At 43.1% G+C, this 26,485-nt stretch overlaps 2 protein-coding genes across 4 annotated transcripts in view; both read left to right on the top strand.

The window, feature by feature from the left end:
- Positions 1-10,371, top strand: part of PPP1R21 (protein phosphatase 1 regulatory subunit 21) — a 65,832-nt gene extending 55,461 nt beyond the window's left edge. Inside the window, exons 18-22 of one of the 2 annotated variants that reach the window (XM_047852683.1) lie at positions 227-259; positions 1,417-1,533; positions 4,435-4,533; positions 5,497-5,625; positions 8,107-10,371. In XM_047852683.1, the coding sequence (XP_047708639.1) occupies positions 227-259; positions 1,417-1,533; positions 4,435-4,533; positions 5,497-5,625; positions 8,107-8,136 (408 nt within the window). In that variant the 3' untranslated portion in view covers positions 8,137-10,371. The remainder of the gene's footprint in view (positions 1-226; positions 260-1,416; positions 1,534-4,434; positions 4,534-5,496; positions 5,626-8,106) is intronic. The other variant, XM_047852684.1, reaches the window with a different exon arrangement.
- Positions 10,372-14,697: 4,326 nt separating this feature from the next.
- STON1 (stonin 1) overlaps positions 14,698-26,485 on the top strand; it is a 48,688-nt gene continuing 36,900 nt past the window's right edge. The window contains exon 1 of one of the 2 annotated variants that reach the window (XM_047852137.1): positions 14,698-14,750. The gene's annotated coding sequence lies outside the window, so the exon portion shown is untranslated. Of the gene's footprint in view, positions 14,751-24,368; positions 24,511-26,485 lie in introns of those variants that run through there. The other variant, XM_047852136.1, reaches the window with a different exon arrangement.

Genomic DNA, 26,485 nt, shown 5'->3' on the forward strand with positions numbered 1-26,485 from the left:
ATCATTATCCATTACTGCCTCATGATGGAAATAGTGAACACAGTTAGCTCTCTGTAGGTACAGCTTCCTTGTAGTAAAAGACTTCACAGGGTGATGATCTAGGACTGCACTCCCAGAGCACTTAAAAACAGTGTGAACTGAGAAGCGAAAATATTACAACTGTTTCAATCATTGTATTTGAAGTGAAAACAATCTGTTCTAAGGATTTTTTCCCCTTATATTCTAGATTGGGATTTTAACCAGGACATCTGACAATGAGGTAATGTGTGCTTAGCGTCATGTTTGTTAGTAAATATTTGACTGTATGTTTGTTCACAAAGTCCAGCAAAAGTCAGCTTTCTCTAATTGTTTTCTGACCATTCTAGACATTGTGGAGCCAGTGTTTTTCTCCTCCATCCATGGATCCATGTTGCTTTTCTTTCTGGTTCTATTTTAACTGTCACCAACAAATTGCAGCCTGTTTTTGTAATTGTCTCATTGAACGACTTGGCTTGGCAGTTTGACAAGGTGTGGTGCGAGCTTGGCCATCAGTTCGCTGGCATCCTGAAGGAGGCTGGAGGTGTTAGCCCTCCTAGTGGGCAGGCTGGGGAGAGGGCTTTACAGGGTCTTGACCAACAGTGTAGTGTGCTTGCCAGTTCTTCCCAGCCCTCAAGGGAGTGAACCCAAATTTGGCTTTTGAGTTTTGAAATACTGTAAAGTGTAACTTTATAAATAACCATTCAAGGAACACCGAAGTTATTCAGCTTTCTACTCAGTATGGCAAGCTGGTAAATATAGTTCAAGTAGGTTGGTAAATTCGATTTCCCTATTGGCCTTTTACTTTCGGTAATCTTGAAATTTCTCTGTGTTTTTAAACTTAAAACTCAATAACATACCATTGCTAGAGTAACTAGAGGAAATACTGGTGTGGGACAAGGCCCATAAACTGTTCAGAATAGAAATGGTTTCATTGGTTAGTGTGTTTAAGAACATTAGAGCTGTCTTAAGATAATTTGAGGGGAAAAAAGAATGTTCAGATTTTAGGGGTTCCAACAATGCTCCCTTTCCCCTGCCTTCTTCCGGTTGGAGAGGATGTAGGTGTCAGACAGGTCTGTGGCTTCTCAAGGCTGGATGGAGGGACATGACTCCAGAGGTAGAGGGCCTCCCAGTACTTCACTTATGCTCTGTTCTTTTGAAGCCACGACCTTATTGTGAGATAGGCAGGAATGCAGAATAAGAGGTATTTAGAATACACATTTACCTGGCTTGTCTGAAGTTTCTTTGAGGGGTAGGAAAACTATGATTCCCTATCCGATTTAAAATGAAAGTGTACAAAATGTTGTCCTTTTCTTTTTTCTTTTGGAGTGATGGTAATCTTTTCTGGAACTGCTTCATCTCACTGGCATTTATTTAGTTAGTTATGTGTGCTCTGTTCAGGTTCCAGATGTGGAGTCTCGTGAAGAGTTAATTAAAAATCACTACATGGCAAGGATAGTGGAGCTGACATCTCAACTGCAGCTGGCTGACAGCAAGTCAGTGCATTTTTACGCCGAGGTGAGTGGAGACTTAATTAGATTTGGGGGCTTTTTCCTCACCCTGTCAGCAATTAGGTCACTGTCCTGGTCTCCTGCTATTCATTCGAAGAGAGAAGTTCGTGTCTATGCATCCGTGTGAAGTTGGTTGGAGTTCATATTGGTCAGGCTGCATCCAACCCCACATCCTCATTTCAGTAAATAGGGACTGATTTGTCATTTCCAAATTACCGAAAGACAGTTGAGAGACTTATCAGTCACCTTTCCTATGGTCACATAACATATGTTTGGGGCATTATTGCTAGAGATTACTTGTTTTAGAGAATAATAGGCAGGTAGACGTTCACAAGTCAAGGAATTTTATGCAAAGAAATTAAAAAAATATGACTGGTTCTTTTTTTCCTGACAAGTTGTAGAAATGAGTTCCTATAAATGATAAAATGAATAAGTGATAAAATCCTATAAATGATAAAATGTGACCTTTTTTAACCTTTGATATATAATCTTTTTGTTACATTTTCTTCTTCCCTAACCAAATAACTCATTTTCTTAGGAGAATTAGAAAAACCCTATGCAAGATACTCAATAACATCCTACACCAGTTCATTAATTAGAAGGTTGAGAATGAAGCAAGAAAGTGCAGCGATAGAATGGATGTGCTCAACCTATAAGAATACCTGTAAGGTCTCTCACTTAAAACTTTACACTAAAGGTCAGTTTTAGATGTCAGACAGAGAATTATAATGCTTTAAGTTGTTAAAGAAACTGAGGGGCGCCCGGGTGGTTCAGTCGGGTAAGCGTCCAACCATTGCTCCCAGCTCAGGTCTGGATCTCAGGGTCTTCAAGCCCCACACTGGGCTCCACTCTGGGTGTGAAGCCTACTTAAAAAAATAAATAAATTGTTAAAGAAATTGGGAAAGAAAAGACAACACCCAGTACTGGGACCTGACTTTGTGATTTTCTACTGTACTACGGAGATAGAGGGGTTGATAGGAAGCCAGTTGCTAGATGTGGAGAGGGACTTTGCTTCTTTTTTTCTTGCTGGAAGAAATGATGTGCCTAGGTCCATGCTGTTTACAAACCACCATTCCACACCTCTTTGATCAGTTAATAAGAGTGACTGCTTGTTGGGCTGTAGAAAATGGGGAGCACAGTGAACTGGCTGACCTACGCTGGTGCTGCTGTGGTGCTGAGCTTCTGAGGCCATGCAACCGTGTCCTTGTTTGGATCCCTAACTGCCTTTGGAGTTAGTGTCCCAGACTGGATTGTCGTCTTTCTGAGGACCCGTGCCTTGCAAATCTCTCCCTCTTTTTCAGGTTTGGTGCCGAGCACATAGTAGATGTTTGGTTAATAAATGGTGGTTGATTTGGTGGAATTCTCTTGTGAGGAATGAAATGAGTAGCTGGGGAGTGTTGGCTGTTTCATTTCCAAGAGATTTGCTTATCTTGGGAAATGTTTTCAGCACAATGTGATAACAACAATTTTTACATTGTCCTAGTTTTTCCTCGTCTGTAAACAGGAAGTGGTGAGCACTCCGTATGACTTTACTGGAATGGTTAGTCTGAGTGATGTCGACACAGATTCAGATGTGTCTCAACAGATCCTCCTTGTCAGTCTCGCGGCCTTATCAGAAAGTTTAGTGATCCTTTGATGGCACACTGTCTTTAAACAATAGTGAGAAACAGAATTTTTCTTTTTTCTTTTTGATGAGCTCTGTCTCTGGATAGCCCAGCTTTGGTAGAACCCCAGAGAAAGCAGCTGGGATCTTCAGATTCCTACACTGATTTCATATTCCCTGTAGATTGAGCCTAATCTGTAGCCTGGGACTGTAAAGCTTTTATTGTTCCTGTAATGTGGTCTCTATAACAGAGGACTTAAAACACGAGAAAATTGCCTTAGGATTCATATTGCAAAGTCAGATGCCATTGATAACTTTTTTTTTTTTAACATATTTATTTATTTATTTATTTTTAATTTTATTTTTAATTTTTTAAAATTTACACCCAAATTAGTTAGCATATAATGCAACAATGATTTCAGGAGTAGATTCCTTAGTGCCCCTTACCCATTTAGCCCATCCCCCCTCCCACAACCCCTTCAGTAACCCTCAGTTTGTTCTCCATATTTATGAGTCCCATGTTTTGTCCCCTCCCTGTTTTTATAGTATTTTTGTTTCCCTTCCCTTATGTTGATCTCTTTTGTCTCTTAAAGTCCTCATATGAGTAAAGTCATATGATTTTTATCTTTCTCTGACTGACTAATCATTGATAACTTTTGAAATAACCACTTCTGTTCTCATCCAGTTTGAGTATAAATGAATCCTGGGTAAATGTAAAAAACTTCTTAAGGGGCGCCTGGCTGGCTCAGTTACTAGAGCATGGGACTCTTGATCTTGGGGTTGTGAGTTCAAGCCCCATATTGGGTATAGAGATTACTTAAAAATAAAGTTTTAGGGGTACCTGGGTGACTCAGTTGGTTAAGTGTCTGACTCTTGATTTCAGCTCAGGTCATGATCTCATGGGTGATGAGATCAAGCACCCCTACTCCCCTCCTGTCTGGCTCTGTGCTGACAGCATGGAGCCTGCTTGGGATTTTCTCTCTCCTTCTCTGTGTGCCCCTCCCCTGCTCATATGCACGCATGCACCCTCTCTCTCTCTTCCCCTAAATAAATAAATAAACATTTAAAAATAAATAAATTCTCAAACAACAAAAAACCCCCAACTTCTTAAGTTTTTGTAACCACTGGTTGTCAGGCTAGAGCTAGGAAAACCTTGGTGAGCTTGGGTTAGTAGATGTTTTTGCTTATTAAAGTGGTGAGAGGGACCACATCTTTCTGTGTCCTTCAGTGTGTGGTACAGGTCTAAAGTGAATTTGGTTTGGGGGAAATGCCCCCTGAGATAATGGGTGTTTTCTAATTTAACAGTGCCGAGCACTCTCTAAGAGACTGGCCTTGGCCGAAAAGTCTAAAGAGGCACTGACGGAAGAGATGAAAGTAGCTGGTCAGAACATCAGCAGACTTCAGGTGAGTTCAGAAGTGTTACCTACACAACGTTAATACGGTTTTCACTGAAAGTTCTGGGGCAGCAAAGTCAGCGTTTCCTTTCAAAAGTAGTAGCATTTGACCTTTAGACATGCATTTTTCTAACCACTTTAGTTCTAACTCATTTTAAAGTAACTTATGTCAGGCAGAAAGTTGTGTATTGCTTCTTTCTCTGACTTGATTTTCTTTTGAATAGCTTTATAGTCAGCATTTCCTTAAATGATACTTATGTACCCCCAGTCCTCCCTCCCCATTCCCCGTGCTAATCTCCGTTGTGACGGGCTGTACACTTGCTCTGTTCACATGACTCTGATTCTTCTCTTTACCATTTCATAAAACTGACCTGAACTGAAAGGTGGGGCTGCAGAATATTCCTCCTTCCTCACTGGTCTGTTTTAAAAGCCTTGTTTCCAGAAAGCCTCTGTTAAATATAAACGTGATATAGATAGAGAAAAAACACATTAGCACAGCAACACCTGCCCCCTCCTAATTTCAGATTAGTTAATCAGATTAGCTAGGAGCACAGGATTAGATATTTTCAGGGGCTGGAGCAAGCAGAGAGATGGGAAGACAAAGGTGCTTCCTCCAAGGAGGGTCCTGCCCTGAGGGCTGAGGGCCTTGAGGCTTGGGGAAAACCTGAGGAGAGTTGGAAAGACAATGTAGCCCTCTTGTTCTTTGTCACAATTTTATACCTGAGGTAGAAGGAAAGTCTTTTTGCAAAGAAATTCAAAACCTATTTTGAAGGCTGAAAAGAAGAAAAACTTTTCCCCCCATTTGTTTTAATTTTGTTAAGGCCTATGGCTTGTCCTTTATGTTAATTGATCAGATAGGTCATCTTGATAGGTTGCTTTTTTCAAATTTCTTTCATAAATGAAAAAAGCTTTGAGGTGGGTGACTAGGGGGGTTTTGATTTGTCTTTTTTCCCTCTGTTCCTTTGCCATTTAGGATGAGCTGACAACTACCAAGAGGAGTTATGAGGATCAGTTAAGTATGATGAGTGACCACCTGTGCAGCATGAACGAGACATTATCTAAACAGAGAGAAGAGATTGACACACTGAAGATGTCCAGTAAGGTAGGGAAGGGGAAGGAGGAGGTCTCTCACATACAGTATTTCATATGTAATATGAAGTATTTCATTGCTATGCATTTCAGGAGCAAAGGTTAAGAGATTTAAAGTATTTTTAAATAGTTATTCTTCACACAATTTGTCCTGTTATCCAAAAGTAAAATTCAGTTTCTTTGACTGAATTATAAGTTGAGAGGAGGTCTGACCTCTAAGGCCTCTAAGGCCTTTAATAATACTGTGTCCTTTGATTTTGGGCATTTTTGGCATTCTTCTACTGTTTTATCATTTAGGGGGACTCTTTAGGCAGGTTATGATATGAATTGTTCTTTTTTTTTTTTTTAGTGTTTATTATTTTGAGAGAGAGAGAGAGCACGTGCATGGGGGCGGGACAGAGAGAGAGAAAGAGAGAGAGCGCAGGGCAGAGAGAGAAGGACAGAGGATCTGAAGTGGGCTCTGAGCTGACAGCAGAGAGCCGATACCGGCTTGAACCTGTGAATTGTGAGATTATGACCTGAGCCAAAGTCAGAAGTTTAACCGACTGAGCCACCCATGAAACTAAAATGGTGCTGTTGAAGAGTGACCTTCTTTAGCAGATTTATTTTCATACACATCCATACAGCTAGGAATGTCTTGTCCTTTTGCAAAATTTTCTTTTGCTTTCATTTCCATAAAGCCACTGCTTGTCCAGTCTTGAGATCAACAGATATTAGTACTATCCTTATATTAAAGTGTATATCTGCATATCATGTCTCTATTGTTGTCACATAATGTATATATTCTTTTACCATGAAAGACAGCCTTTAGGAAGCCTCTCAGATACTTAGCATGTTTTGTAACTCAGACAATACTGTACCACGGCCAGGTGGGATTTACTGTCTCTAACCTGTGCTCTTTGAAATCTGCTGCTGCCTCTTACTGACCTAGCAGCCATTCCTTCTATGTGCTGCTAGCACTGGGGAGGAAATAGAAATGAACAAACTGTAGCTTTATTTAACATCAGCTAGTGGTGGTGAGGGCAGCATTCTGCTCAGTTGGTGTCTCCTTGGGAAATATATCCTGTTAGTGCATTGGCATCTGCATTATATAATACCATTTCTCGGTGTAGCCTCATGATACTGATTGGCCCCTGGCCGCTTTGGAGAAAGCAAGAGAATGTCTGTGATACTTTTCTGGGACATCTTGTGATGATGGTAACCAGACAGTGTGAGTTTGATTGTGGTTCTCCAGTTACTTTTGCTTCAGGAAACGAGCTCAGAGGTGATTGGTGGGGGTTGGTCCTTAAGTAATGCCTCCCTGTAACTCTTTTGGCCTCTTTCTTGGTGTTACAGGAGGGCAACAGCTAGCTCACAGGTTGATGGTAGAAAGCACATACATTAGTATGAATATTATGAGAAAGCCTGTTTTAGCTCCTAACATTTGGAAAGAAGTGGCAGACTTCAGGGTGCAGAAGACATTTGTTCTGAATTGAAAGGGATGAATGTTGACTACAGCAAAGTTCATTGTCCCGAAGGTAACTGTATTGCAGCTACTTTAGCAGTTAGGGAATTTTCAAGTCCTCTCTGAACTTTTTAATCTAGTCCTTAAAATACGTCCTTAATGAAATGCTGAGCTTGAGATCCTTCCTCACGTTGTAGTTTATTTTGTTAACCTTTTTTTGATCATTCTGTGATCCCTGTATTTTGCCCCTTCACCCCCACCCGCCGTTTATTAGTAATTAAGGTTGCTATAGAATTATCTTACAGCTGAGTTGACAGGGTCTCCATTGGATACCAAGTAAACATCTTGGAACCATTTTGTTTGCTATCATCTTGTTATAAATATTTGTGTTCTGCAGGCATTTCCCACATACATGACAAAAATATATTTGTAAGTAATGGTTAAGTATAGGAATTTAGTTAGAATGTATTCCTAAAAAGTGAGCTTCTCCAGAAAGAAGTTCATAAAACTGGAAAGTCCAAATGGCCGTATGTGAGGAGATGGGGAATAAGGTAAGACATCTGCCCCTGAGTTTTCAGTCAGTATCTGAGCTTCCTTTTTCAGATGATCATTTCCACTGGGGCGTTAGTTGGCACATACTCAAAATTAGCATCTATTAAGACCTTTAAAAGGTATTTATTAAGCAACAAGGAAACATGTTTAGGCTAAGAACATGTTTAGGCTGAAATCATAAACTTCCTTGTCTTTGGATCAAAATGAATTTTTGAGGTTTGGTAAATCCAAGATAGCTCTGTTTTCTTTCTTTATTGCCGATTCTTAGCCCTCAGGCAGATAGGGGTCGTGGAGATAGCTAGTGGGGGAGCTAAAAGTGATCAACTGCTTTTTGATTACTGAATAAAAGTTAGCAATGCAGGGTTACCAGCTGTACTCTGTCTTGGAAGCTAAAGTTTTCCACAGTGAACTACGGCCTTCCAGAGAGCTTGGCCTGTAAACTCTGGGTTACTTTTCTAGAAGTCTGTGTTCTTACTGTTGATATTTTTCTTTGCACAGGGAAATTCTAAAAAGAACAAGAGCCGATAGTTTACACATAGATGGTTGGCGACTTCTTTCCAAAGCTGCTACTTTTGCGTGGAGCTGCAGGACCCAGACCGCTTGTCCAGTGTCCAGTGCCCAGTGCTGGCCACCTTCAGGGAGCTGGGCTGCTTTTGGACCTAGTAAACTAGTCAGTGTTGTAAATGGCCTTGAAACATTTAAAGTATATTTGTAACCAGTAATGCAAATACAGAATTTGATGTTGACAGTACAATGGACAACAATGTATGTATCATGGATATCGTAGGTTTCCTTATGCTGTTTTTACTGTGCACTTTTTAAAATTAGGTTTTAATTTCAGTATGTAAGAACAACAAATATTTTGTATATTTTCAAACTCAATTATATGGTAATCGATTTGGTATCTATGGAATAGATCTATGTTTCTGGATAAAATGCTTAAATTGTCAAACTGTCCTTCCTTCTTGCTATAATTGAAAGCAGTCTCCAGATTCTTTTTGAAGACTTATTCGTATTTTTTCTCTCTCTCTCTCTCTCTCTCAGAGGGAGTGGGTCTTGCAAACTTCAGATCTTGTGGGTTTATTATCATTGTCTTATTATCACAGCTCTTCAGTACCTTCTCTGTGTTGGAATAATAGCTTAAGGAAATTGATGTCAATAAATTCGTACTTATGTCAAACTTTCAGGCTATGAAAATTTGATGAAGGAAACCAAAACCTATGAAAGTATGTCTTACAAAATGTACAGAATCCTGACTTAGATATAACCTTTCTAATTCCCCAAATTGAACAATTGTCTGGTTTATCCCTTATTAATGCTTTGCGTTTTACCTTAACAGTACCTGTAACCATACTTCAGGCTCTCCTTGGTTTATGTCATCAACATTGTATCATTCCGGTATAAACCTCTGGTATGTCTCCAGCACTCTCTAAATATATTCTCCTTTTACCTGAGCTGCTTGCTCAAGCCCACTGCACCCCATGTCCAAGCCCCCAGATTAGTTCAGCTGTTCCTGAAGCCCCTCCTCCCTGCCTCCCTGCCTGCTGCATCTCCTTTGGGCCTCCTCTCTAGCCACCTTCCAAAATGCCTTATTCTGGTTTAGCTGAGAGTTCATCACCAGTTTCCCTCTGTGCTCAGCACAAAGGCCACCTCCTTGACCTCCGCCCCATGGCCTTTGCTGCCTGCTGTAGAGAGAGAGACCCAGGGCTCACAGTAATGACTTGTTTGGATCCTGCCTTGGGGACCTCTGAGTGAATCAGTTCAGTCCCATTCTGCCCTGCCTGTCCAGGCACGGGCCCCTTACCCCTTTCTGTTTTCTGTGACCTCATTTCCAGGTCTCTAACAGCTAAGCCAGCTGTTTTCACTGCAACTGCGCCTAGGCCCCCAAGCACTGTGGGAAAGAGATCAAATAACCATTCTGATTAGCTCCCTCATAAACTTAGGCTTCCCAGCTTCTGCCAGGCCTTCAATGCTCTGTGACAGACCTTATGGCATTTCTAGTCTATTTCTATTCCTCCTTTGGAGGGTTTGGGATAGAGAAGTCCTTCTAGGGACTGCCTTTTTCCTCTGCTCACCACTGCAGCCTACCTCTCAAAGGACTTATCTCTTCTGTGTAAACCTCTCAGGGAAGGCCTGAGTGCCATGGGAAGTGCAAAGTGAGAGGTAATTCTAGTTTAGGCACAGAATTGGGAATTAGATGGTTACCTGAAGTCCATGTAGGAGTGAAACTAAAAAGAAAAAAAAGGGGGGGGGGGAAGGTCTTTAATCATGCACTGCTTCCTGGGGAAGACCGAGTTCTCAGAAATGAAATGACATATATCCTACTTTCTCCTGATTATGTACTGCACGCTCACTGTTGAAAATTTGGAAGCAAGAAAGAGTATCAAGAGTGCGCATCTCTCGGTAGAGATTCAGGTATTAACATTTTTGTTTCTTCCTGCCCTTTTTTCATGCATATGTGAAAATGTATGTTTTTAATCAAAATTGGGATTGTAAGAAATTCCAAGTGAAGAGAAAAAGGCTCTTTAATAAGAAGGGGCTGGTGGTTGGTTAGTCGGCTGCATAACTCAAGGGGGCACTGTTCACACGAGTAGCCCCTGGCTAGAAGACCCGCAGGCACAGCTGGAGAAACTGACAAAGGGCATGTGCCTTGTTGTATCATTTTAAATAGCACCCCTCATTATGTTGTAAGCAACACTGTTCATCTTTCAAGCAGATTAAACTGGATTCTCTACTGCTTTTGGTAAGAAACTCTCAGTGAAACTAACATAATTTTTAATAACATGACCACTTTCCAAACTCATTATCTGTTTAAACAAAACATAAAACAAAAACTCAGCCACACTGTTTCTGAACAAAAATGTGAGTAAAAATAAAAATGAGGAACCAGTTAGCTGGGAGAGCCACCAAAACAGGGAGCAAAAATATTCTTTCCGAATGTCTATGAATTAAAGCCTTCTTTATAATAAAAATCCTTAAACAGAAAAAACATGCGGTTTATAGTTTTGTTTTATGCAGCATTAAACCTGGGAGTCGCTTCTAGCTCTTAAAAGTCTTCAAACTCCTGTGTCACTTTAACATATGAAGAGAGCAACTTGGTTGCTGATGGCTATTAAATAATCTAATCTGGCAGAGCCACACTGACAAGGAAGTATCTGTTCTGTGATAGAGAAGGAAGCTGCTTTTCTCTGCTAAGGGCCATGTCCTCACACACCATGGTGATAAATGGAAAGCTTGTCAGTAGATGGTTGCCTGTGCCTTACATTTTTAAGCAGTTTAGTAATTAGCTCCAAATTAGGAAATTAACTGGCAATCAAAGCATTAGAGCAGGAAAACCCATTATAGCTCTTCCCAGTCTTTGAAAGAAGAGGCTCTAGAACATCAGAGTAACTTTTCATACAGAGAGGATTAGAAGAATTGACTCCTGGTGGAAACAGGCTGGGGGCTATTGTCTCATTTGTGGGTGGAAACAGGCTGGGGGCTATTGTCTCATTTGTGGGTGTAGGAGGCTCAAAAGGTGCCTCCCCCACCTGGAACCTTTGTGTTTGTTTTACCAGGAGCTTTAATCCGAACTCAACCCCACTCCTCCCTAAACACCAGTGGAATAGCTGAGTGGTGACATACCATAGCTCCAAGAATAGAAACTCCACAGTTCAGTTAACTAACGAAGAACAATCACTAACATCTTGCTCAGATGCTAAGGAATATTCTCTCTCTCCTCAGCTTTCGTTTATATCTTCAGGACACCTCTTCTGTTGTGTTCAACTATCTACATACCGTGTGCAATCATCATCATGTGTGCAGTCTCCCTGAGCAGCTACAGATGCTGGGAGGCAGGAACCATTCGTGCCTAGCCCAGTGTTTTGTAGCAGGTGGTCAAAATACTAATTGGATACATTTTAGGAAGCCGGCCAAAGAACTGGCCAACTGTAGCCCAAGCCCCACACCTAAGAGTGTCCCATCCCCAGGATAAAGGATAGCCAATCTCAGGCCATTCTGAAATAAGTGATCATCCCCGTAACTATCACTGATTTTGACACGTTCAGTGAGGATGTGTTTATCTCTGGAAATTTCTATCCAAAGAGTATTCAGGTTTCCTCATGGAGAAAGTTGTTTAAAAATAGTGTGTTCTTCAAACATCAGGCTTGAATGCAATCACGTAGGTAAAATAGTGGTTATTTCCCCCTGTTTAATCTTCACTTTTATTGAAGCCATCTTCTGGCTAATATTTTTTTTGAATATAGTTTTCCAAAAGCCCTCCTCCTATCTTCAATGAATGTTGTAAATAGTGACTTGTAAAGTTTTTAGAGAAGAATGTTTTTATCAAGCATTGAGGGCTAAGCTTGTCCTAAATCTGAAGTCCTTACTTTTCCCAACCACGTCCCCTTCGGGCATATCTGCAAACTGGTTTGAGTTTATATTAATTGATCCTGACTGCTTCATCTGATTTGAGTTTCGAGGAATTCCAAGTTAATCTACTAGGTCATATGTACAGACACTTTGGGGAGCCTTTGTTAAACAGCTTGGAAGTTTTAAATGATTTCCGTGGAAAAGCTGCTAGGAAAAGAAAAAATAAAAAGGAGAATGAGCTAGTCTGAAGGTCTACTTATTATAGAGCAAGGGAAAGAAAAGGAAGTGGAGTAAAATGGGGTAACAGTTGGTGATAGAAGGCTGTGGTAGTTTAGCTATTGAGGCCAGACTGAGCTGTTTACCATCAGATTTTGATACAAAGGGGCACTACCAGAAAGGATTTGGAAATATGTGGTGGTGTTTCAAGAAATAAATCTGCATTCATGAAAGTGGCAACCTTTGGGGCAACGCTGAGTCACACAGAAAGGGGAGGGACAGTCCCTTGTAAAATATAAATGGTTTTCAACCAACTATATTTGGTCTTTAGAAAATTATGGGCCTATAGTGTCAATGTTTCCAAAGAGATTTCTTTCACTAGGTGGGCAACCTACTATTCAAAGCCACACTACTTATCCAAAGATGTAGAATTTAAAAGGTGCACTCAAAACTCTATTTAAATGCAACAATGATTGCCATTTGTCAGGTGTATTGTTTCCAGTATGAGCCGTTTCTTAAGTTGTTACCTGTGGCATTTTCTGAGATAGGCTGCTCCCACCGCCCCCCCCCCCCACCCCTAAGGCCTATTGGCTTATTCACCAGACCTAGGAAGTTCAATTTGGAGCTTTAGCCAGAATGCCCAGGGTCAAGGCGTCCTTTGCTTCCCTTCCTCTGCTTCCCTCTTCCTTTGTTCTTCTTGCTCTGCACCTCTCTCAGCTCCTTACCAGAAGGTGGACTTGGGGCCATTACCTGTCTGGTTCCACAGAAGAGTCTCTGAAAAGTTGCCTATCAGGTGACTTCCTGTTCCCTAGGCTCTCTCTTCAACCCTTCAACCCTTGACCATCACTGGGATGGTAGCCAGAGGAAATAGGGAAAAGAGGAGGACCCGGTCCCTTTTTCTATTTGTTGAGGGTATTTTAAGCCTAAAAACCACTAGAAATTTCATCTGAGAATAAAAGTATCCTAAGTAGATCCTGTGGTGTGACTTCAGGCATGCCTGTGTCCTCTCTGAATGTAGTTTCAGGATGGTTTTTGAATACAATACTGAGTATCTTTTTTTATTTCACCCAGAACTCCAAGGTCAAAAACAAGCCTACACTTGAAAGAGCATTTAAAAGAGAATCACGTTGCTATGCCAAGGCAAGGATGTATCAAGGGTATTCCCTCATTTCCTTTCTACCATCCAGGCATAGCACTTCAAGTTGACATGTTCACTAGGGTCCCCTAACTTTTCTCCTTGGGCCCAAGCTCTCCCTTGCTGGATAGTTCATCTTTCAGAATGTTAGGTCAATATTCTTCAGTTGTCATTTTGAGTTCACAAGGATTTACTAGTACCTACTGTATGCTAGGCTTTGGGGATCCAAGAGTGAATAGGACACCGCCTGGAGCAAAATATTCCTTTGCTTAAAAACATGTTTTTCCTGTTTCATGCTTTATGTTCCACCTTCCCATCCAAACATTTTCCACCTCTAAGCTTTCCAGTCTTGCCAGTATCCAAAGCACTAGACCCAGGGCCTGGAATGTCCTCTTTTCTCCCCTCAGTATCTGTTCAAACACCCCATCCTGGGGATGGGTATCCCTCCAGGATAAAAGGCACACAGGCAGATCTCCTTTCAATTCTTACTGGCTCCCAGTGAGGCAGCCCCACTTGCAAAAGAGGCTGAGCAGCCCAATGACTGACTTGCCTGGAGTCAAATCCTAGCAGGTGATGGATTAGGGACCGGAAGCCCCCTCTAACCTCTCCTGGGGAGACAAACTCCCCTTATCTCTTATGTCCTCTGCAGGCAGCACGTAGGAGGCATCTTTAAATATTTCCATCCTGCCCCATCCACACAGCTTGGCCCTTCACAAGCCATCCAGGGTCCTCCTCATAAGGACTGACTGTACCTTTCATCTTATCCTGACCAGTGCTGGTTCCACCTGAAGAGAAAAGAGGAGGCACTCAACAGAGACTTCAAAAATAATTCTTTAGTTCTCCTAATCACAAGAGAAAACCAAACAAAATAAACCAAAAAAATCTCTCAGTGGAGCAACGTGGAAAGCATGCCCACAAAGACACCCCCTCCTCCATCATCCCACCACCTAGAAATGATGACAAAGGCCCAGAAAGTGCAGGTTGGCCTCAGACCTGCCAAGGGTCCCAGCCATCTGCTTCAAGGGGCCTCACACACTCATATATACTGTAGCTCCCACACTCCCCTCCCCACCAACTTCTGCTGGAGGGAGCGTGTTCTCCCCTTCGTGGGGGCTGGAGACTCAGGGGAAGGAAGATGCGCCAGAGGGAAGAGAATGAGAATAGGACACCTGAAAAGACTTTGGGGGATCCAGGGCTGGAAAGAGAGTGGGGAGAGAAAGGGGGCCGGCAGGGTACGGAGAGGAGGTGGGGCGGGGACTGGAGTCCCCGCGCGGTGGCCGCCCCCTTCCCTCCCCGCCACTCCCGCAGGCTCCACTCCTGCTGGCTCCGGGCCCTCCCCCTCCCCCCTCCCCCCGGATCCCCTCCCCCTCCTCCTCCTCCCGCTCCTCCTCCTCCGTAGTGGATGGCGGCCGCCGGAGTCGGAGCCCCAGCGGCGTTGCGGGTGAGTGACCAGCCCCAGGGGACAGTCGGGCAGGCAAGGGGATCCTTCTCTGCAGGGTGGGGCCACACCTACTTGGCTGGGAAAGTTTGCGGGCGGGGAGCGCGCGCGCCCCCGGGTCGCGGGCATCTCCCGGGCTCTCTGGGCGCCGTGCGCGGGCGCCCCATCTCCCTCCCTCCGCCTCTGCCGCCCCCAGAGGCTTCCCGGGAGGGCCCCGACCGGGCTTCCCCTACGCACGTCGGCCCTGGGGCTGCTGGGACCTGGGTCCGGCTGTAAAGAGAAAACTCAAACAGCAAAGAAAATCCAGACACACTTTCGAGGGCGGGGGCGGGGGGCGCCTAGTAACCCGTGCGCGGTCCCGGCCTCCCCGACCTGAGTCACCCTCCCTCGGGGGCTGTGGATTCCCGCCCCCCTCCCCCCCCCCCTCCCCAGGACTCTCACCTGCCTTCTTCCTGGCTCGCGTTCTTCGTGCTGCAGCCCCTCCTCCGCCCCTTTCCGCGGGATGCTCTGGTCCCCCTGCCTCGGGCCACAGCTGGTGTCTCCGGCCGGCTGTCCCCTCCAGCTCTAGTAGGTGGTGACCCAGGACCAGCGGCCGCTGTCCCCTCCCAGCTCTAGTAGGTGGTGACCCAGGACCAGCGGCCGCTGTCCCCTCCCAGCTCTAGTAGGTGATGACCCAGGACCAGCGGCCGCAGTCGGAAGGGGCCTCCACACTTGCCCCAGCATTTCCTGCAGGAGTGACAGTGACGTTCACTGAGATTTGGTGTTGGGTCCCCTGGACTCACAAACTCTCCCTTGGTGGGTCCAAGGGGAAATTAAAATATATTCCTACTTAGGCTCTATTTAGGTTTTTACTATTTGTGTTGGTTGAACTTTTTTTTTTTTGTAGCCTTTCCTCCTATATACTTTCTTCCATTAATAATGTTACTTCATATAATTAACCTTTCTAATTCCGAAAAAAAATTAAATTAAAAAAATTTAAAAATAATAAAGAGATAAAAAGAATGCTTGCTAAAAATACTGAGCAGAACTTGATCTTTGGAAAATAAAGACTTCATTCCACACTTAACTGCTGTGGGAGATGGGAGTTCAGTGTGGCTACCCCACACTGTTAGGCCTCCCCCAGGCCAGAAGTTGTAATTTGCCTGACACAAACCGCAGTGTTTGTTGGCGTTTCCCAGACTGGCTCCCCATCTCTCTCCCAACTCCCCCGCTCCCGCTTTCTCATAAACAGTTGTGAAGACAAACGGTGGAAGGCGCTAAAATGAGTAGGACCACAAAGAAGAAAAACAGCCTTGCTTATTTTATTCCTGAGGCTGTTGCTGTAGCTTGGCTCCGATTGGGTGGAACAATGTTTAGTTCATTTGTGCGGTTTTATGTCGGTTCTCATTATGGTTGAATCAGTGTTTCCATGACAGGCTTAGTTCTCTGGGTGCTTAGAAGGAGCTCGTTAATTCTCAGATGGGTCTGGACAGATCGAGTCTGGAATTTGGAGGGATTTTGTTTTGTTTTGTTTTGTTTTAGGGTTTGATCTGGGTTGAGATGGCAAGCGTCTGCCCACTCACTCAGAACTGGAGGGAGGTGGGAGGGAGCCTGAGCTGAGGTTTGCGTCCACATGACTAAGAAGAAAACACTTCCCTGAGGGGTGAGCTGTGTGAGCAGGATCACAGGGGGTGTTGAACACTTATTGTCTTTAGGGAGAATGCTCTTCTTAAGAACTTCAGCCGTTTCTGTTTCTATAAGAACGCTAAATGTGGTTGTAACAAATGTATTAGGATCAAGCTCTGAACAACTTGTCAAAACAGGTCAAAGTGTTGAACTATTTGGAAATAAAGATTTCTTTTTTTAAGTTTATTTATTTATTTTTGAGAGGATGCGAGCTCGGGGGAGGGGCAGAGAGAGAGAGAGAGAGAGAGAGAGAGAGAGAGAATCCTCTCTGTCAGTGTGGAGCCAGATGCGGGGCTCCAACTCACAAACCAAACTCATGAACTATGAGATCATCACCAGAGGCGAAATCAAGAGTCAGATGCTTAACCGACTGAGCCACCCAGGCGCCCCTGGAAATAAAGATTTCTTAAAAAAATTTTTTCATTGGAGGGGCGCCTGGGTGGCTCAGTCGGTTTAGCGTAGGATTTTGGCTCAGGTCGTGATCTCATGGTTCATGGGTTTGAGCCCCACGTCGCGTCGCGTTGGGCTCTATGCTGACAGCTTGGAGCTAGGAGCCTGGAGCCTGCTTTGGATTCTGTGTCTCCCTCTCTCTCTGCCCCTCCACCACTCGTGCTCTGTCTCTTGCTCTCTCAAAAATAATAAACATTAAAAAAACTTTTTTTCACTGGAAATAAAGTTTAGTTTAAAAAGGATGTAAATTCATATTTCTCCACTGATGCAGTTTGATAGTTCCCCATTAGTATGAATTAGTTAGGTTTTACTGTGGTCTTAAAATGTCATTGATAAGTAAGTGTTGTTACTTTCATTCAAATAGAAAGCCTGTAAGTTTTGAACTTGTTTGGCTCTGTTGCTTAGGAAAACAATGCACGCAGATAAAAATCTTTTGTCTCTTCCTCTTCCTGAGGATTTTTAATACTGTATTTAATGCCCTAGAGGTCAGCCTTATACTGTTGGGAAAGAAATTGCCTTTCTGCCTTGTTTAGCTTCTGTGCCACCTCATGGAACCTTGAGAGGTTTGGCATCAGACACCAATGTTTGCTGTGTAGCCCAACAGGCCCCTCTGCATGATGGGGATGAATGAAGGCCAGTAAAGTGAAGGCTAAGGAGCCGGTCATCTGCATGGTAAGATGAAGCCTGCATCCCCAATTAGCTGATAGAAAGCAGCCAGTTATCATCTGGGAGGGTCCGATGAATTGGAAATACATGAAGTGTGGGGCCTGCAGAGAGGAAGAAGGGCAAGGGTTAAGAAGTAAAATAGCCCAAAGGGCTATGATGTGGCCTTTAAAAATCGTATTGTACAAGAACACTGACTTACATAGAACATGCTTAGGGTACGGTGTTAAGTTTTAAAAGCAAGTTATGAAATAGAAAGTACTATAATCTCACTATTTGAAAATACATCAAAAAAATACTGGAATTACAAACATCAAAGTGGATGGTAGGATTACAGGTGCTTTTGAGGGTTTTTTTTTGTGCTTGCCAGTATTTGTCAAGTTTTTGCAGTAGTAATAGCTAACATTTATTGAGTATAAACCACTTGCATATAGTGTTTCATTTTAAAACTCTGCGAGGTAAATACTGTTATTATTCTCATGAAACTGTTATTCTCATGAAACTAGAATCAGAGGGGTAACTTGCCAGGGCTGCATGGCCTCTGTGTACTAGAATGAGATCTTGAATTCAGGTCAGTGACCAAAGTCTGCATCTTAATCACTACTGTCTACAATCTTCCTGCCATGTATTCTACATTAAGAAAGAAAATGTAGAAAAGGAAAGGTGAAGTATTTTGTACTTTAGTAAGAACTAATGTTTTGGTTAATTGTAAAATGTCTCTGCCTCTCATCTTTTCTGTGTCTCATTGTCACTTCTCTTTGGAAGTCCTTGGGAATTGCTCCAGACTTAGCCAGAGGTAGCTCACCTTCCCAGAAGAGTCAGCTGTACCCACAAAAGGTATCTAGAATTCCTCTGAAGCTTCCCAGGCAGCCTGGAGTTCCAGGAACCCCCTGGGATTCTGGAGCAGTCCTGGTAGAAGGCAGGATTTTTAAAGTAGATCAGGCATGTTATGTTTTCAAAGCTCTGTCCACATGGGCTTTCATTGTTCTTGGCATTGTCAGGGGAGTGTGATGGCTAGGAAGATCCGGGGAAAGCTCCCAGGCTCGCTTTTGCCTATGTGTTATATGGTGTGTCAGGATAGGTAGGTCATGGATTTACCATTGAACAGGAAAGAAGAGCTTATTATGTCTTGATGCTTATTACTAAAAAGCACAGCAATAAACTATTTTTCGGAAGCCTGGCTGTGTGAGTGGTTCCATGCATTGGCAAAATGAACTGGTTTAGTGGAGGTGGAAATATTCAGCATGAGTGATTCTGGGGGTGGTTTGGGAAAAAATACCCACATCCTGTACCACAATGTACCCTCAAAAGGAGCCAGGCCCCCCAAGGTCACCTTATCCATCTTCCTCCTGGAAAATACCTAAAGATCCACAGAAACTTGGGCTTTTCTAAAAACATGGTCATTCAAATAACACACCTTTAAGTAGGAGGCTTTATCTCTTCTATTCTTCAAGGAAGAGATTCTGGAAGGCTGATACTTCTTTTTTTCTTTGTTTTTAAAGTTTATTTATTTATTTTGAGAGAGGCAGAGATAGCACGAGTGAGGGAAGGGCAGAGAGGGAGAGGGAGAGGCAGAGAATCCCAAGCAGGCTCTGCACTGTTAGCGCAGAGTCTGATGTGGGGCTTGAACTCACTAACCCATGAGATCCGACCTGAGCCAAAACCAAGAGTTGGTCACTTAACCGACTGAGCCACCCAGGTACCCCAGGAAGGCTGATGCTTCTAAAGCAACTTATTATTGGAAAAAAAAATTGTAGGAGTCAAGGACCCCTTTCCCAAATTATCACATTCAGACCAATGTCCCAGATCTTGTATCCCATTAACTATATGGGAAAGGTCTTCCTGGTCTCAGTGTGAGAAACAGTTCTTGTGAGCAACTTGGCTGTTTTGTCTTGTGGATGCTGTGAATCCTTTAACTGATGTTTCTCACTTCTTATTTGGCTAAAAAGAAGCACATAGCCAACTTAGTTGCCTACTTCTCACATGTGTGTAGGACTTTATGGCCTGTATTTTCAATAACTGATAATGTTATTTATTAGACACCTCCTATTTCCTACCTTTACTTTTCCTGTGGTCCCACTTTCCTCACCTACTTTATAGGCACATCTCCGAGATATTGCAGATTTGGTCTGGACCACTGCAGTGGAATGAATATTGCAAAAAAGTGAGTCAGATGAATTTTTTGGCTTCCCAGTGCATAAAAAAGTTATGTTTAGGGGCACCTGGGTGGCTCAGTCAGTTAAGCATCTGACTTCGGCTCAGGTCATGATCTCACGGTTTGTGGGTTCAAGCCCCTTATCGGGCTCTGTGCTGACAGCTCAGAGCCTGGAGACTGCTTCAGATTCTGTGTCTCCCTGTCTCTCTGCCCCTCCCCTGCTCACATTCTCTCTCTCTCTCTCTCTCTCTCTCTCTCTCTCAAAAATAAACATTAAAAAAAAAGTTTGTTTACACTATACTGTACTTTATTAAAGTATGCAATAATTATGTTGAGGCAAACAATGTACATACCTTAATTAAGAAAATACTTTATTGTTAAAAAATGCTAACCATCATCTGAGCTTTCAGTGCGTAGTAATCACTGATCACAATCACCATAACAAATATAATAGTAATGAAAATGTTTGAAACTGGGGCGCCTGGGTGGTTTGAAACTGGGGCGCCAGTCAGTTAAGCGTCCGACTTCAGCCAGGTCACGATCTCACGGTCCGTGAGTTCGAGCTCCGCGTCAGGCTCTGGGCTGATGGCTCAGAGCCTGGAACCTGTTTCCGATTCTGTGTCTCCCTCTCTCTCTGCCCCTCCCCCGTTCATGCTCTGTCTCTCTCTGTCCCAAAAATAAATAAACGTTGAAAAAAAAAAAAAAAAAGAAAGAAAATGTTTGAAACATTGTGAGACTTACCCAAATGTGACACAAGGACGTGATGTGAGCAAATGCTGTTGCAAAAGTACGAATAGACTTGTTCGATGCAGAGTTGCTGCAAACCCTCAATTTGTAAAAAATGCCATATCTGCAAAGTGCAATAAAATGAGGTATGCCTGTGCATTGTTTTGTTTCATCAATTCAATGCAGTTTGGAGACTGCTCCTTCAGACACCCCACTTCTTCCTTCTGAGTTCATTTTTCTTCATGTGAATGTAAGTTTAGAAGAAGTTCTTTCGTAAAAGAGCTTTGGTAAACTTGAAAGTATTCGTTTTCCTGAAAATGTCTTTATTTTGCACTTACAAAGGAGAGTTTGAGTGTAGAATTTTTGACTCACGATTATTTCCCCTGAGTACTTGGGGAGATATTGCACCATTGTCTTCTTGCGTCTGTTGCTACTCCTAAGAGTACCAAGTAACCTTGGACGAGTTACCTAATTTCTCTCAGTCTCTTTGTCTATAAAATAGATAATAATATCCACTTCAAGGATAATTGTGAAGAGATAATGTATGCAAAATATTGCCTGCCATATAAGGAAACTCAATAATTGCTAGCTTTTAGAATTACTTTTATTTATTTTTTCATAATTTCTTGGCTTTCTTAGATTTTACTAGTTCATATAAACGTTAGTTTGTCTAGTCACACGCAAAGACAAAACAACGTTGGGATTTTTATTGAACTTGCATTCACATTATATTCCAGGGAACTGATACCTTTACAATATTAGGTCTTCCTATCTGCTCCTTTTATTCAGGTGGATGGTGTTTGGTGAGTTCCCCTATCAGTGTCTTACACAACTTTTGCTGTATTAATTTCATATAGGTTTTGTTGATATTTTACATATCTTTTATTATATTTTCAAATTGGTTATTTGCTGGCCCATAGAAACATTTCTGATTTGGGGATTTTGATCCTGCACCTAGCGTCCAAGCTGACTTCTCTTGATAGTTCTAAGAGTCTGTATGTAGATATTATTGAATATTTTATGTAGACAATTACAAAACAATACTAATTTGTCTTTTCCTTTTCATTCCTTGTGACTTAGATCTTTTTCTTGTCTTATTGCATTGGGTAGACCCTTCAGTACAATGTTCAATAATAACATTGGTGGCTGACCAGCCAGCATCCTAACTCACATTTATGTTGAAAGGAAGACTTTGTGAAGCAGATGTGTTCCCTTGGGTCATGATGGTGATGTTCTATCTCTGTTGGGCATGTGTATTTACTTGTGTCTGTTATAACATTGCAGACAGATTTATACTGAATGATCGATTCTTTATATGCAGCTGGCAGCATCTCCGGGAATGTTGTTTGATATCAGCTGAGCCTGTTTATAGGAAATGTTTAAGGAAATCTATGCAAGCATATCTTTCCCGTATCTTCCCAACAAATCTATTCTTTTAAAGAACCAAATCAGCAAATGCTTTTGGCCTTCTCCCCTGGTCCTCACATCAGCCTTACGTGATAATGGAAAAGAAATGGACTTTGGAGTCCGGCAGATCTGGGTTTGATTTTAAGCTTTGCCACTAACTAGATGTGTGGCTCTATTTTAGTGTATTTGGGCTGCTGTAACAAAGTTTAACAGACAGAGTGGCATATAAACAACAAAAGTTGATTTCTCATGGTTCTGGAGACTAGCAGTCCAGAGTAAGGGTGCGGTGAGGACCCTCTTCTGAACTGCAGACAGCCATCTTCTCACTATGTACTCACACCATCGAAGGGGCAAGAGATCTGTCTACATCCTCTTCTTTTAGGGGCACTGATCTCATTCATGAGAACTCCATCCTTGTGACTCAGTTACCTCCCAAAGGCCCCATCTTCTGATACCATCACCTTGGGGGTTAGGATTTCAACATATTAATTTCAGGCGGACACAAACATTCAGACCATAACAGTGGCCTTAGGCAAGTTACTTAACATCTCTGAGGCTAAGTTTCCTTTTCTATAAAACAGTAATAACAAGACCTACCTCAATAAGTTGTTCTGAAGATTAAGTGAGATAACAAGAAATAATATGGACCAAGTGCTTGGCATATGTTAAAGCTCATAGATAGTGGTCTCCTGTTATCTCCCCTCCACTGTTCTGTCTCTTTCAAATCAGGATTGTGCTTCAGAAGGTCTAATCAGAGAGACTTGTAGGGAGAGGCCATGGGAACACCTCATAATAACTTAGGTTTTCTTGGTAATCAATGTAGATTTCTCTTGGATGAATTTCCTTAAAGCCTTGAATCACCATTTTGCTTTTGCTTTTGCTTTTGTACCAACAGCTTTTAGTTGTCCCCACAGCATGTTGATGGACATTTCTATAGAATAACTGTGTTGTTATTTGAGTGTCCTTCTTAACCACAAGTATCTCTTTGCTTTAGTAGTTGGTGTTCCTGTCCTTCTGAAGATAAAAACCCTTTATTTCATTATTGAAAATAGCATTTTAAATGCAAAGACCAGGGGGCTCCTGGGTGGCTCAGTCATTGAGAGTTGGACTTTTGATTTCAGCTCAGGTCAGATCTCATGGTTCTTGGGATCGAGCCCCATGTCAGGCTCCTTGCTTGACAGTGAGGAGACTGCTTGGGATTCTCTGTCTCTCTCTCTCTCTCTCTCTCTCTCTCTCTCTGCCACTCCTCTGCTCTCCCTCTCTCAAAATAAATAAATATACTTAAAAAAATTAAATGCAAAGACCCCAGAGAGAGTATATAAGGAGTAAATAACAAAATGACTTCTGGGATTAGGTTTTCCCAGGAGGGATTATGAAGTTCCTGAGTAATTAAAGGGTTTCATTGGGGGTGGGGAATCGACAAAGGAGAGGCAGCCATAGTGGGCAGAAGAACTGAAGGTATTCCTTGAGGGTTTCACAAGACCTAAAATCTGCCTGTTTACAACGTCATTTGTCTGGGCCCTGTGGAATCTGTACTTGGCCCAGAGCTTTTTTGCAAGTGTCTTATCAGAAATAATAATGATAGCTATGATGGCTCTTAAGTAGAGGAAAAGAGCATCATGAAAACAAAACATAATTGGAATTATGGGGATGTGCCTCCATATAAATATCTGTGGCCTGGAGCATAAAAATAACTTTTCCATTGCAGAGCTAAGCCAAGAGTTTCACAGAAGCAGCATTGAGAATCTAATTTAAAACAGCTATGGCCCAGAAATTCAGAGAAGGGACTGTCATACTGGCCTCTGTTCATCCCTTTGAAAGTTTTCTCCCCTAGCTCACTGTAATGCATATTCAGGGCAAGTTTGGAGGCACTAGAAGACAGTAATTGATGCTACAAACCTTGCTTTTGTTGGCCTCAGTTTAGTGTTAATACCAACATAGAGAAATGTTTTAATCTCACATCCTTACAACTGAGAACCTCCCCTAGTGCAGCTCTAGGCCTTTTGCTTGTTTGTGGTTCAAAGCAGAACCTCATAAATTTTGTGAAAATCCCCCTGGTGGCTGCCAGTCTAGCTTCAGTGCAAGGTGCCTCGTTGGGGTCATTGTAAGTAGTAAGGCAGCTACTTACCAGGTGCTTCTGATTTTCATAAAATTATCTTGAGGGAAAACAAGTGATCAGGCTTTCCTGGGAACTGGGTGATAATGTCAGAATCTTCCAGTCCAGAGAAAGCTCAGACTTGCCTAGATGAACATTTCCCCCTCCCTGCCCCGCCCCAAAGGCAGAAACATTTCCCCCTCCCCGCCCCGCCCCAAAGGCAGAAACTTGTTATTTTAGGGTTCCAACCTCATCCTCTTTATCATTTTTCTTTGACTATCAGCTCCCAGTGGGAATGGCTCTGTACCACACGTGATGGGGTTTGCCCAGCTTTAAACAGCCCCTGCTTGTCTGGATCTGCCTGCTTCCCGCCCACACATTCCCCTCTCCTGCCCACATGTGCCCATGCGCAGGTGCACACAGGCCTTAGTGGGCTGTGTTCTGGCATCCCGCTGCAAACTCCACCACTTGAGGCCTGCTTGTTGCCCGTCTGGCCAGAGGAGGCGCCTTCCTGGATTCTCATGAGAGCACTGTATGGGCTTCCCCAGCAGCGGGCTGCCTCCAGAGACAGGAGACCCACAGACTCTCACCGCCTGAGACAGGTGCTGGCTCCTTTCTGGGTTTCCTAGTTTGTCTGAGCTGTTCGCCTGCTATTCTTGTGAAGAAACTTTTGTGTTTGTTTTTGTTTTTATTTATTTATTTTTAATTTTTTTTTTCAACGTTTATTTATTTTTGGGACAGAGAGAGACAGAGCATGAATGGGGGAGGGGCAGAGAGAGAGGGAGACACAGAATCGGAAACAGGCTCCAGGCTCCGAGCCATCAGCCCAGAGCCTGACACGGGGCTCGAACTCACGGACCGCGAGATCGTGACCTGGCTGAAGTCGGACGCTTAACCGACTGCGCCACCCAGGCGCCCCTTGTTTTTGTTTTTAAAACACCTTTCCTCTTGGAACTTTTCCTGTTTGTCTTGTTTCTGACTCGTTGCCTTGCTTGGACTTGACTTATCCGTGCTTCTGAGACCCTGATCTTACTTTGTTTAGGACTGCTTCCTCCACCCCCACCCCCACCCCCTTTGGATGTATGTGGCTCATGCATGCAGCCACTACTTACTGAGTGGCTGCTCTGTTTGAGGCTCCTGCACATCGAGACTGGTCATGAAGCTACAGCTGAGATCAGTTTTCTGTTGCCAGCAAGTCACTGTGGAGAAAGGTGATGATGATGTGTGTCTGCAGAACTGTGGGGTACTTGCCCCCGTGCCATGAGAGAGGTACATGAAAAAGTCTCTCCTCTCTTCTCCTATTTCAGACTTAAATCAAGTGTGTGTGTAGGCAGGAGCTATCAGGTTCAGCCCTGGTTTTCTCCTGCTTTCCAACTATCGCCTCCTATCGGGTTTCCCTGCCCCTGGCCTCACTGCCTTCCTGTCCATCCTCCACTGTAAGAGCTTTCTTTCTGAAATTTTGATCTGATCCCGTTTCCTTTCTCTAAATTCTTTCACTGAATCCCGGTGCCTTTAGGATAAAATCAACTCCTTACATGACACAGAAGGGCTTCTGTACCTTACTCACCTACCTGCCTCTTTATGGCAGCACCATGTTAGGCCCTGACTCCAGCTGGGCCCCTCTGCCTGCAGAATCAGGCTCTCTTCTGTGCCTCCCCCCCACCCCCCTGCCGCCTTTGCACAAACACTCACCGCTCTCCAGTCTGCTCTGCCTGATCAATTCATATCAGCCTTCAGGATTCAGTTCATAAGCCTGCTCTTTCAGAGGCCTTTTCAGTCCTGGCAGCATCACTCCCCCACCACACGGACATACGCATACCATCCATTACGGACACATAGCCATCATTCTCACCGATCTTAACTAAGCACCATAGTAGCCTGCATTAACAAAACATTTGAGAACTGTCTGTACTAGACAGAGAATACCCTGGGGTAAGGGACTGTGACTATTTTTACTTGTACCAGTGTGTAGTATAGTGTTAAGTGTGCTCAGCTATCATTGTTGAGTGGATGTGTGCATGCATGAAAGAATTAATTAGTTCATATACACACACACTACGTGTTCACACACAACTAGATGTGGTTCCCTATGGGACGCTTACTTCAAATCTCACTGAGAATATTTCCAAAGCACTTAGTAGGTGCTTAGCGAAGGTCTGTTGAGTCAAAGAATGAATGCACATACACACAAACTATGGACAATTTACCCCAAATGTACTGAGAAGAGAGCCATAAGATAACTCCACTTCCTCTTAACTGCAGTAGAAGGAATGTGGGACTGAAAAATCAAAGATGAGAGTTCATCTTCTTGGCTGTGTTACCTGAGTGAATCCTTTTACCCCTTTGGACCTCTATTTCCTCATCTGTCAAATGAGGTATTAGAAAATACATTTAATGTCTATTGAACATTCTAGATCCAGTCTACTTTAGAAGGACTAAAGTCAAATAACCAGCTGCTTTCTACAAAGTGGCATGAATTTGAGACTCTCATTTTTTGGTCTCGTTGTGGAGATGTTCATGATAAGCAGTTAGCACTGGGCACAGCAGCAGAGCCAAGAAAAGAGATGGACCAGAGTT

The sequence above is a fragment of the Prionailurus viverrinus genome, chromosome A3 (assembly GCF_022837055.1).
Source record: "Prionailurus viverrinus isolate Anna chromosome A3, UM_Priviv_1.0, whole genome shotgun sequence".
Taxonomy (NCBI): domain Eukaryota; kingdom Metazoa; phylum Chordata; class Mammalia; order Carnivora; family Felidae; genus Prionailurus; species Prionailurus viverrinus.